This window comes from Calidris pugnax, unplaced genomic scaffold, assembly GCF_001431845.1.
Source record: "Calidris pugnax isolate Ruff unplaced genomic scaffold, ASM143184v1 scaffold21, whole genome shotgun sequence".
Taxonomy (NCBI): domain Eukaryota; kingdom Metazoa; phylum Chordata; class Aves; order Charadriiformes; family Scolopacidae; genus Calidris; species Calidris pugnax.
In genome coordinates, this window is record NW_015090770.1 from 4,558,105 (window position 1) to 4,570,432 (window position 12,328).

Sequence of the window (12,328 nt, forward strand, 5' to 3'; positions counted from 1 at the left end):
AGGGAAAACTTGCTGGAAGAGGGAAAACAAGCGTTCTGTTCTGCTTGGTTACTTATTTACAGATCTTTCAGGATGAAATTTTTTTAATATTGACCATGTTGTGGATTGCCATTCTTCTTGGAATACGTTTTAGTGTTATAATTAAATGCTGAGAAGGGGCTGAAGTAGTCGGAGCAGTTTGACAGCTTTTCTTCTGGAAACAGGACACTGATACAGAAGCAGTCAAGGTCTCAGGTCTGCTTCACCATCCTCCCTGTACCTTGTGTAAAGTATCTGAGGTCATTTTCACTGTTGGGTTTGCTTTAGAGGATGCCAAGAGCCAAGTGGATGAGTATTGTTATTTCCTGGATGTGCAACTATCTTCTGACCATTCCTGTTTCAGGGATGTAGCTGTCAGTATGAGTAAAATATTAATGGTGGTGGTGTGGCTGTGATACTAAAGACTGTGGGTGAAGCAGGCTTTGTAGATGGAGATGATCTCTTCTGGTCACTATTCACGGCTGCTATCTTAAAATCAATTAAACCTTTCTGGAAGGCATTTTGTAGTCCGGGAAGGGAGGCATTCTTGTCCTAGTAGGGACTGAGATAAACTTCCAAATACTCCCAGTTCATGCATTATCCACAGTAGTTACTTAGAAATAATGAAAGTTCACCTTCTTTTGAGGCTTTGATAGAGCTGCATCTAGCTGTGGTTTGCTTTAGTCAAATAGAAATCCCTGAGTTTGATACCATGACAGTGTCTGGAAGAGGGAAACAAGGAAAATCCAGGAGCTGTGGCTTCAGCCAAAGCGATGAGAGACCTGTGGTTTGATTTATTTGCTTTTTTTGTGGATTGCCTGGGAAGGGTTTCCTAGTGCTGGTTGCAAAGTATCAACTTCAGACAACCCCAGGTAGTTCAACTTATGATGAGTTAGAGAAGAGGTGCAAGGTCTTTGAGCATCCCACACAATCAGGAAAGAGGAGGTGCCTTGAAAGGCTGCATTAATGCTCCTGGGCTCAGAGTTAGGGACTGCCTGGGGCTAGCTGGGAAATCCTAAGCCTGAGAATTTGTGAATGCTTCTTTCTTCTTTGAGTTGAGGTGTTGGATTTAGTTCTGCCCAGTGGGCCATCTTTCTCCACTCAGGATTTACCCTCTGTTGAAAGTAAGCTCAGAGAAGAGGGGAGTGAGAAAAGATGAGTAAGGGCATCCTCCATCTTTTGTACTGAAACAAGAAGATGGGGAGCAAAGAGTGTGTGATTTGTGGCCAGGAAGAGTGAAACCAAGGGGAAGCTTGATTTTGTTGCCTGGCAATTAGCACAGACACTTGAAAGAAGAAAACCTGCCTTCCCATCCTGTTTTGCAAAGAGTGTGTGATTTGTGGTCAGGAAGAGTGAAACCAAGGGGAAGCTTGATTTTGTTGCCTGGCAATTAGCACAGACACTTGAAAGAAGAAAACCTGCCTTCCCATCCTGTTTTTTTATCCGATTACTGCAGAATGTAAAATGAACCAAACTCTCATGGGAGGAGAGACCAGAATCGGGTCTCTCCTCTCTTTCAGCTGGCTGGGGAAAGCTGGATCTTCCCCACTGGGGAAGAGTGTGAAAGTTGTGGATTTGCCTTCCCTCAGGCAAAGAATGGAATCTAATTTGGGATCTCCCTTGTCTTGTGTGACTGCTTTACAGTGTGAGCTAGTTGCAAAGGGTGGATGCTACCACTGTTTCCACTTGTTCTTCCTCCCATGTTTTACAGCGATCCCAGTGCTGCCTTAATGGGTTAGATGTGCTGAGGACACAGCTGCCTGGTCAGGGACACCATGAAGCCTGTTTGTGTCTGTAGCCTGGTACGATTACAGCGTAGTTTAGCTGGGAAATGGCAGGACACATCTGTGTAGGCATGGGTGTCTCAGCTTGGGCACCCAAGCACTCGGCAGGTGAGATGCGTATTGAAAGGTGCAGCAGTGTCATTCATTGTAAGGTTTAAGGAGAAAAATCTTGCATTAAGTCTAAGCTGGTGGGTCTGGGTTCTCCGACAGTGGCTGGAGAGCTGTTGCCCTCTTGCTTCTCCTAGGATGGGGGTGCCTATCTGTCTTTGGTGACAGATGACTGTCAAACTAGCCACAACTTTGTCACTTCTTACCACTGCCTGCAACAGTGATGTCACTGCATGTGAAAGACATGAATTCTCAGAGTCAATTGCCTCTTGATCTGTAGCCTGGTATGATTACAGCATAGTTTAGCTGGGAAATGGCAGGACGCATCTGTGTAGGCATGGGTGTCTCAGCTTGGGCACCCAAGCACTCGGCAGGTGAGATGCGTATTGAAAGGTGCAGCAGTGTCATTCATTGTAAGGTTTAAGGAGAAAAATCTTGTATAAAGTCTAAGCCGGTGGGTCTGGGTTCTCCAACAGTGGTTGGAGAGCTGTTGCCCTCTTGCTTCTTCTAGGATGGGGGTTCCTATCTGTCTTTGGTGACAGATGATTGTCAAACTAGCCACAACTTTGTCACTTCTTACCACTGCCTGCAACAGTGATGTCACTGCATGTGAAAGACATGAATTCTCAGAGTCAATTGCCTCTTGATAAAGCCTCCTGTGGATCTGCTAATGAGCATCCCCAAGCAGTTCCTGGCAGTCACACTGGTGGTTTTGGCTGTGATGTGTGACCTCATTAACATAAGGTTTTGCTCTGCTTCCATCGCAGGTCGTCAGAGCTGCTGAAGAAGCTGCTTCTACCCTGGCGAGTTCCATCCACCCTGAGCAATGCATCAAGGTGCTTTGCCCCATCATTCAGACTGCAGATTATCCAATTAATTTAGCTGCCATCAAAATGCAGACGAAAGTCATCGAGAGGATTTCCAAGGAATCGTTGCATCAGCTCCTTCCCGATATCATTCCTGGGTTGTTACAGGTACAGAATCCCATGTCACGAATGACACAATGAGCACAAACCACCATCGAGTAATTTGTGAGGTCTGCGATCTAAGGGAATGGGGGACTCTCTGGGGCCAGATTTCAGTAAATTAAGGCTTTAATCCCCCTAAGCTTTTTTTATAATTTAGCTTTTGATGTTTTAATGTATTAAGGAAAAGAAAAATCATATTCCTATGTTTTTACATTTAGACACCTTGGCCTGACTCCTAAATAAGCCAGTAGCAGCCGTGTAAGAAATGTATTGGAAGTAGGAGTTAGCAGCAAGCAGCATCTTATGCTGTCTCAGTACCTCCCAAGCAATGCATCTTGTAGTCTCCTTTAATTCTGCTGAGCTGTTCTGCGCTTTGAATTGTACTTTGCGCTTGAATTTGAATCCCTGCGAGCAGACTAGTCCTTTCCTCTCTGAAATCAGGACCAAGCTGCTTTCTGACTTCATTCAGCCTCTTTCAGAACTCTCTCAGGCTGGGTGGGGAGCTGTGTTTTTGCCTGTGCTCAGGCTTGCTCTTACATTGTGAATGTAGCTTTCAGCACTGGCCATAGCGATGTTGTCTTGTGTTCCCCTGCACAGAGAGCTGGCAGGAGCCTGCGAGCAAGAAGGAAATAAAGGGGAGGTATTCGTGTTAGGGAGGAGAGAGAGCGTGTGTGTTTACTGGGGAGGGGATTGTGACAGGAACGAATCAATGTGAAAGGGGAGACATGTTTGTGTGCGTAAGGCTTCAGTGGGGAACTGGGATAGAGAAGCCTCTTCATTATGATCATAAAAAGCTGAAGGACAAGAGTAAAGTCAGAAATTCCCCTTGCGCATCCCAGCTTTTGTCCCAACTTTTTCTTTTGCCATTCTTTTCTTAAATCTCAACCTCTGGGAATCGGGCAATTCTGTATTGATTTAAACTTCTGTTGTAAAAATTTTTAGCCATAATTGTTGGCAACAACAATCTGGACAGTGTAGCCTCAATGCACCAGGAAAGTTTGGGAGCAGCATGCCTTTAAAAACACAGTTACACTTGTTTTATGAAATTGCTTCCATGTCTCAAAATTGATCTTGTTTCAGAGCCTAGCTTGCATTTTTTCATCTTGGAGCTGCAAGTGATATTTCCTCACTTTAGAAACTCATAGTGATAGAACAAATCTACTTGTGTTTGAGAAATATTTTGTGATCCTTCTGGCTTGGAGGACTGTGTAGGGAGGAAATCACCCATGTGCTTGGTTATCATGCCAAGGGGACTGGTAGAGCGTTGAGGAGTTGAGGAGTGTTGGTGGCAGCACGAGCACAAGTGTGCACAGTTCAGCAGCCTGGGGTCCATGTGAGCAGATGAGGGTGTCTGTGCAAGAACAGGGTTTGGCTGGGGTGAGTTGTGCCACTTGCCCTGGTCCTCTGGCTCCCTAGAAGTCAGGTGGGAATGGAGCTGGGCTGTGGGATGCTCTCCCACATGCCGCATCTCGATACCCTCAGGCTGAAGAGAGCTTTGAACCTGTGTCATCTCCCAAGAGAATGCTCTCTTGAGCATTTTATTTGATTTATTAAATGTAGGAGGCAACTGCTACCCTTGTGAGCAAGTTGGTGGATGGAGAGGTAGGGGGATGGTCCAGCTGGTGCATGTGAGAAAGGCTCTCCCAGCCCAACACCTGCCGAGATGCAGCCCCCTCAGGCCTCAACACCACATGGACCTGCAGGCCCCAACAAGAGCAATTTGGGATGCACACCTAAGCAAAATGCCAGGCCCGTAGGGAAACTTGTGGTCAGGCAGAGGCATCTGATGAGTTCAGGAGCCTTTGGGTTGGGACCCACAGAGCCCTGTGTCCCAGCTGTCTTCCCAGCAGCGGGTTGTGTCTCTGGGTGGTGTTCTGCTGTGGGCCCGTGCTCAGCCTTTTTCCCGCTTCAGTCCTCAACAGCTTGATGTTCCTCTGAGCTCACCTAGGTCTCCTGCTGTTCTAGTTCAGCGCTCTTTGGGATAGCAGCCTGTATTTTGGCCCTGCAGCTAGGATCTCAGCCCTGCTCCTGGGCAGCCCGGCAGCCCCAGCTGTGCCACGTCCCTCCTCCCGGCTTTCCCGGCAGAGGTCACCCTGCGTCCGGATGAGCCAGCGTCCCGCAGGCTGGAGCGATGTCTGCGGTCCTCATGGGGTGGCTGCTCAGTGCACAGGGCTGATATCACCAGCTGCTGAGTGACCTGGTGCCTAGCTTGAGCTCTCCTGATGCTTCCAGAGATCCAGCACACCTACATGGCTCTTTCAACATGTTCTTTTTTGTAATATTTCCTACCTGATAGGTAATCAAAACGCTCCAGGTCACAGAGGCAGTTCATCTAAGACTAACATGTGTTAGTCATTGTGGATGTTAAATATAGTGTTAAATTCATCTCCGTCTGTAACTTTGCTCTCAGGAGCAGAATTGGTTTCCTTTGTGTTAGATGTGGGTCAGAAGAGACTTTTTTGAAGGCAAGATGGGGAGCTCCCCTCCAAGAAGTCCTGACCATCCAGGGTAACATATCCTCTGAACCGGACACAGGAGTGTGTATATTTGATAATGTCCTAAGCTTATGGTGGGAAACTGTATGTTGTTGCTTAATGCTATAGATAACAAGATATTAATAACATGATAGTAATAACTAATAACATAAGGAACAAATAGAATGTATTGGGTGATTGTATTCTGTTGATCAGGCTGCAAACTGTTACATTGAGCAAGGACTTTCTCTTGATCTGTTAGGTCAACCACATTTCCAAAATGTTCATCAGCTCTTGAGTGTCTTGCTCTGGAAGGACGTCAGCAAGTACTGTTTGATTTCTGACCTTTTTGGTTTTTTTCTTGTTTTCCAGGGTTATGACAATACGGAAAGCAGCGTCCGTAAAGCTAGCGTGTTCTGCCTAGTAGCAATTTATTCAGTAATTGGAGAAGAACTGAAACCTCATCTCGCACAACTCACAGGAAGCAAGGTACAGGAGCAATGTGTGTCTGGTGTTTTCATAACAGCCAGTGGAATGGCTTGCACTGCTGGCAGCAGGGCCAGTGGCTTCTTGGTAGCTCTGGGTCAAGTTCCCTGTACTCTGTGAAGTCCTATCTCACGCTGTCAAACACTGCTGGAACAGCACAGCACTGGCTCATCAGTGTGATCATTTGAAATCCCACTAAGCGAGTTTTGATGGGGTTCAGGGATCGATGTCCCCCTTCAAAGGGCTTTGTGGCCTGGAGTCAGATTAGCAGCAAAACTCAGATTCTGACCTGATGCTGCAAGTGAAACCAAGTCCTAGCTCAGCTCTGTCCTTCAGCCGAGAGCTGGTGTTTTGCGTTGAGGTGGGCAGAGTTTGATTACTTTTCAGAGCGTCTCGGGAAGTTGTCACAAGATTTCTTCTGTTGTTTGAAGTCCTCATATGCAAGATTTCTCTGAAATTTTAAGATGAGTTCTACGTTTTTTTTCTGAAATAGATCTCAGCATGTGAATAGCTACTTAGTTCAGAGGAGTTTGTTCTGTTATTTTTAAGCAACAATTTCTTTCATGAGTAAGAAGTGTGGTCTAGACCAAAACAACCTGAGACTGAGGGCACTTGGCTTTTATTTCTGAATTGAGTTGCCTTGTCCTTAAACAAATTACTTGTGCCTCCAAATTGCTCTGTAAAGAGACAGCTATGGGTGCTGAGGTTTACCTCATTATATTTGGGTAGTTAGGAAATTCCCCTATAAAATATTGTGGAGACTTTATTATCCCAGAATCGTAGGTGCCACGGATGTACTCCGCCACATAATTAACTATAAACATGTGAGTAATTCTTCTGGGTTTACGCAGGCTGCCTGCATGTTTAAAGTTGAACGTGTGCATGAGTCACTGCAGGATCTGGAGCTAAGGTGGTGAGGCAGAAAAGCAAAACAAACCCATGCAAAGGAAGTGTATAATCATAACAGCTGCAGTTTCAGTAGGTGTACCAAGTTAAGGATGATATTTAAATGTCATTGAAAAAGAACTTTTTTTAATAAAGCACGGAGTGTTCAGGGTGTTTCCAAGGAGGGGCTGTGGCTCTCAGGTTGCTGATGTGCCTGCAGTTCCACTGACCTCTGTGGGAATCCCACTTGCCCACATCAGGCTGCAGGACTGAGGGCTGTGAACTGATGGTGGCTGAAGTGAAATGCAAGAGGTTTTTCTAAATCCCATTAAACCTGTCTGTAACTCCAGTGGGAGTAGGCATACCCTCCTCTTTCTCTCTGTTCTGAAAGAGGCTCAGCTTTCCCTCTGCTTTTGCTCCAGAGAGCCCAGTGTGAGCTCACTCACAACTGAGTTCACTGCAGAACGCGAGTTTCAAGAGTTGCAGTTGACTTTTGTCTGCTTGTTTTTCCTGGCATCTTCTCCTCATGTTTGTTTGTTTCTTTCAGATGAAGCTACTAAACTTGTACATAAAGAGGGCCCAGACCACCAACAGCAACAGCAGTTCCTCTTCAGATGTTTCAACGCACAGTTAATGGAGATATGTGGACATATGTGTAGACTTAGAAGCAATCAACGGTGCCTCTCAGAGACCTTTCTGCTACTCTTCACTGGCGCGCTCCATCAGCTCAAGGAGGCCATGCAGATATTTATTGCAATCAGTATTTTAGTCCCTTAAAAGCTTTTATGTAGAATCTTACTGGTATTGAATGTAAAGGAAGCAAGGTCTGTGTTGCAGTCTTCATTAAAAGTGAACAACAGAAAGCCATACTTAAACATATTTGTATAGCCTGCTGAAATCTCGAAAATATGTTTAGGTTAGTGTTCCAAAACTGAGTCCAAGAACCTGGACACGCGTAAAGATCAAACAAATCTTGTTGGTTTTGTTCATACCCAGTTCTGGTTTCTGTGTGCTAGTTACCTGCTCGCTCCCCGTGGCTGCAGCCATTCTGGCTGGGTTCCCCTCTCCTTACGAGTCTTGTGGTCCTGCTCTGTACTCCCTGTTGCAGCTTGCCTGATGTGCAGGGCTCTCCGTGAGGAGATCTTTGCCAATGTGGCCGATTCCAGCCTCGGATGCTTTAATACTGGGAGGTATCAAGTGAGTAATGAAAAAGTAGGTTCTTAAACATCTGAATTTTTGTACATAGTTGTTCTGACAGACCTCCGACGGGCTGATTTCTCTCTAACTGCTCTCCAGCCAGCTGTGCTGTGCAAAACAGCTAGGCTCTTCCTCCTTTCGTTGACTGTGTAAATATTTCTCCCCTCCCGACCCCTTCAGCTCTTTCATATGCTCAAAAAAGACTCTCCAGGCTACTTGTTATTCCCCAAAGGGAACCTGAGACCTAATTCTGGGACCCGATGTTTGTGATGGGACACTGGATGTAGGTGGGTGGGTGTTGGAATAGGCTCTGAGTGTGTCCATGGGTGGGCAGTGGGAGCTGCAGGGCTGTGTCTCAGCACTGCCCTGTGAGGCTGCCTGCACTTTTCTTGAAGTCTGTAGCATCAAAGGGCTGCTCCGACCCGACCCACTGCTGTTGGGTGGTGAATGGCTTTGTCCCCCCCCAATTCCTTTTGTGCTTTGGGCAAAATGTTAATCCCAGAGGACAGAAAGGGCATCTGGAACTGAACGAAAAGACCCCATGGAAGCACCTGCTGAGCCAGTGGGACAGTGCTGGTTGCCTGCCACAGCTCTCCTCCTGCGCCTGACTAGTGCTGTTAGCTGCCTCTAGAAACCTCCTCCTTCCTGGCCAGCCCCACGCACAGCCCCAGCCCCACGCACAGCCCTCCTGGGCCCTCTGCACTTCGGGGGGGTGCGGGGGGCCCTTGCTGGGCCCTGCTGTCAGCAGGGTGCTCTGGCTGAGGCTGCGGTGGGGGCAAATCCTTTTGCAGCCTGACGACACAGACCAAGTCAGAGCCAAACCACCAGCAGTCAGATACCCCACAAAACCACCCTTCCCCAAGGGGAGACCCCTCTGTTTGCCAAGGGTGAGCTCCCCCTGCCTCTGACTGTAAGCAGGGGAAGCAGGAGGATGCTAGAGCTGTGTTTGGCCCTGGGCTGGATCCCAGCTGTTGGGCATGCCCACCCCAAACCTGCAATGAGTCAGAACTGGCTTTTTGTCCCCAGTGCCAGTGAAGCAAGAGGATGGTTGACCTGCAGCTTATGGCTGTAGCTGTGGTGATGGATGTGTGTTCCCTGGCTGCTCTCAGTGTCTCCAGCCCCCTCCATTTCCCCTTTGGGGAGCTGAAGGGACACCTTGGTAGCATATTGAGAACATGAGAGCTTCCAGTAGCACAGCAGGGGAGTGCGGTGGGGGAGGATAAAGCCTTGTTGTCCTCTTTCTCCATCAGTTCCTCCCCATGTGTCTCAGCCCCAGCCCTGAGGAGCTATGCTGGGAGGTGATGCTTGGTGCCAGCTCCCCACCCTGTCCCCGGCTCCGGAGGTGCTGGGGCTGGTGGGGACTGTGCAAAGCTTGTCAGTCCCTTTCCCTGCTGTCTTTCTTGAGAGTGGAGGAGATGACCTGCTCCTGAGTTTTTCAGGATGTGTCCAGGTTTTTACTGGCTGCAGGGCTGGTTCCCTCATCTTTCCCAACAAGTAATGCCACAGCAGGAGAAACCATGCGATCCTGGTGGATGGAATTCCCCCGGGGTCTTTCTGCAGGCTCAGAAAAGCCATCCTCGGGAGGAGGAGGAGGAGGATTGGCTGCTCCATGGTGGCGTCTCCCTTTCTGTGGACCATTTCTTTTCAACATCTTTCAGTATGCTTGTTAGAATATTCCGTTTTAATTTTTTTGAATGATACAAATTATTTCAGTTTAACATGAATTTATTTTCCCTTTTGAGGAAACATTCAGCCGACTTGTTGGCAGCAGTTAGCTGTCTTGTCTGAATTTTTAGTAGCGGGTTTGGTTTTTTGTTCTTTTTTTTTTTTTTTTTTTTTTTAAATTTGTGCTCTAACCACTTAGTATTTATGCCTCTGTTTCTCCCCATCTCAGTTCATCATCTTCTGTTCCAGTTCTGGGGTTGAGAAGGTCAGCACAGCTGACCAGACGGTGATGGAGCTCTGATGGAGCTTGGTCCATCACCGTTTGCTGTTTGTTTGTTTATTTTTTTATTTTTTTTTTTGTCTTGAATGGCACACTGTAGCAAATCTCCAGGAATTGAATTCCTTCTCAAATGATTTTATATATTTTATAAAATCCTGTTAGTATGCACTGAGAGTGAACGCACTGTAACGTCCCTGAACTGACCCTGGCGCGCTGACCCTGCGGTGGGAGTTAACAGCTCCTCCTCCCCGAGGCCCTGCCGCCCACCGGCGCTTCCCCACGCTGTTGGCACACTCGGAGCTGCAAATGGTAGAACCAGGCCTTACTTTCTGAATCAGATTTGGTTCTGTTTGTCAACAGATGCTCATTAATGTGCTACTTAATTTTGTTACGTGAGTCAGTCCAGGACTGTTCATCCTTTGAGTACTCTAGAAGTATGTTATACCTGTATACAGTAGGGAGCATTCTGCTTAGGTATTTATAAATCATTGCGTATAATGTACATAGTAAGGTTGTTTAGTATGTTGAACATGACCCCACTTCTTTTTTTTTTTTTTTTTGTGTGTGTGTGTGTGTTTCCTTTGAAGTACTCAAAGGGCTAGCTCTGAATGTCACCTCTCTGATCTCCAGTGTTCTGACTTCAACAAGCTGTACAATCGTTTTTGTTTTCTCTTCAGCAAGCATAAAGGTCTCTCTGGCTACAAACCCCAGTGTCCACACACGCTTGCAGAGAAGGATCTGCATGCTGGCAGTGCCTCACCGCACCGGTGAAGCTCGTGTTCACGTTCTCCCAGCAGTAGCCACCTACTGCAGCTGCCTTTTTTTTGTTTTTTCTTGCTGCCCATTATGCGGGGCTTCGATTTTTCGTACCTTTCAAAAAAAAAAAAAAAAGAGGAAAAAAAAAAAAAAAAAAAAAAAAAAAAAAAGAATTTTTTTTTCCCCCCCTGTTTTAAAAAGTTCAACGAGGAAAAAAAGAAAAGAAAAAAAAAAAGAAAAAAGTGATTTTCTTTGCCCACCATGCTTTAAAAGTCTGAATGGGAGAAAACTCTCAGCAGACAGCGGCTCCTGGCTGCAAGGTTGCCGAAATCTCAGATGTGGATGTTTTTTCTGCCATTGGCTGCACCAGTGCTCCGTGGGCATGGGCAAATACCGGATCCATCCGCCCCACAGGTCTACGTACTGTAGTTCTCATGTAGTGCAGAAATATCGAGGCATGTGGCTTTCTTAAGGTACACTATGTGTGCTTGCCTGGATTACAATACAATACGAGACTGTCTTTTTTATTGCTTATTACTAGCTTAACAATACCCTGTATAAGTAATGTAACTCGCATCTTTGTCATCAAAAAAAACCTTTTCTCCCCACCCCTTTATTTATCAAGCATAATATTACATATTAAGGGACAGAAAAATAGACCTTTGTAGTATACAGCAGGACGTTGCTAACAATGTTTTAAATGGGAAGTAAAAACCGCTCTGAAAAATGCCAGCCATGAGAAATGACTTTGTTGGCACCGTGTTCATGCGCATGTATTTTTTCTATTTTTTCCGCTTTTGTCATGTTACATCCATATCTGTATTTATATCTTATTTGTTTCACTTTTGAGTGTATCATGGCAATTGTACAGATGTTTTTGTTAACATTTACGTGATAGAATTTGCTAAAAAAAAAAAATTAAAATAAAACCTTTTGAGTTTGCCCTAGAATAAGTGGAAGTTGGGTTTCTTTTGGGGGGAGAAATATTAAAGTGTGTTCATTTTCCAACACAGCTCCTCAGTCCGGCAGCCTTTGCTTGTAAAGAATTTGCTCTTATTCCTGCCTTGGCTGCTGTGTTTTCATGTATTAATTAGAGGGTACGTGGTGGGCTGACTGTTCCCTTCTGGCACCAGTCTGTGAGTGGCAGTGGGGCCAGCGGGCAGCTGATCTTTTGAGGTCCTGGTCTTTTGCTGTCAGCTTTTGAAAGCTTTTGAGAAGTCATGGTTTAGGGGATGCTTGTGATGGTACAAACTGGAAGGCCGTGTGCTGTTTCAAAGCTGATGATTTCGTGCGAAGTCACATAACTCAGGAAGCAAGGGCTTCAAAAGATGCCTGTGTTACGAGGCTCATTAAGAAAATTGCAGAATTCTTAAAATATGTGGCAGTAGAGATGTTTGCGATTAAGTGTTTGGGGAGGAGAAGGGCTGCTGGGAACTGCACAGGTCTTTGTTCTGGGTACCAAAAGACAAAGAACTTGAATTTGAAGTGGCTGGGGAGCAGGTGTGCTCCAGTGCTTATGCGTTCCCTGGGGGAATCACAGCTCATCACAATTTTAAAAAGCCTGTAGTGAAGCTGTGTTCTACACCAGGGAAACGTCCCCCAAGGTATGACTCTTACCTTGATGTTGTTCCTTTAGCATCAAAGTAAAAGGTCCTCAAATACCTCGTGGTGAGTGTGAGGGAGTCAGGAGAGCACAGGAGGTGGACA

At 46.2% G+C, this 12,328-nt stretch overlaps 1 protein-coding gene across 13 annotated transcripts in view; it reads left to right on the forward strand.

Annotated features, from left to right (window-relative positions):
• Positions 1–10,806, forward strand: part of CLASP1 (cytoplasmic linker associated protein 1) — a 178,113-nt gene extending 167,307 nt beyond the window's left edge. For all 13 annotated transcript variants that reach the window (XM_014939521.1, XM_014939528.1, XM_014939553.1 and 10 more), the window contains 3 exons: positions 2,678–2,884; positions 5,725–5,841; positions 7,271–10,806. In XM_014939521.1, the coding sequence (XP_014795007.1) occupies positions 2,678–2,884; positions 5,725–5,841; positions 7,271–7,357 (411 nt within the window). In that variant the 3' untranslated portion in view covers positions 7,358–10,806. The remainder of the gene's footprint in view (positions 1–2,677; positions 2,885–5,724; positions 5,842–7,270) is intronic.
• Positions 10,807–12,328: the final 1,522 nt, after the last annotated feature.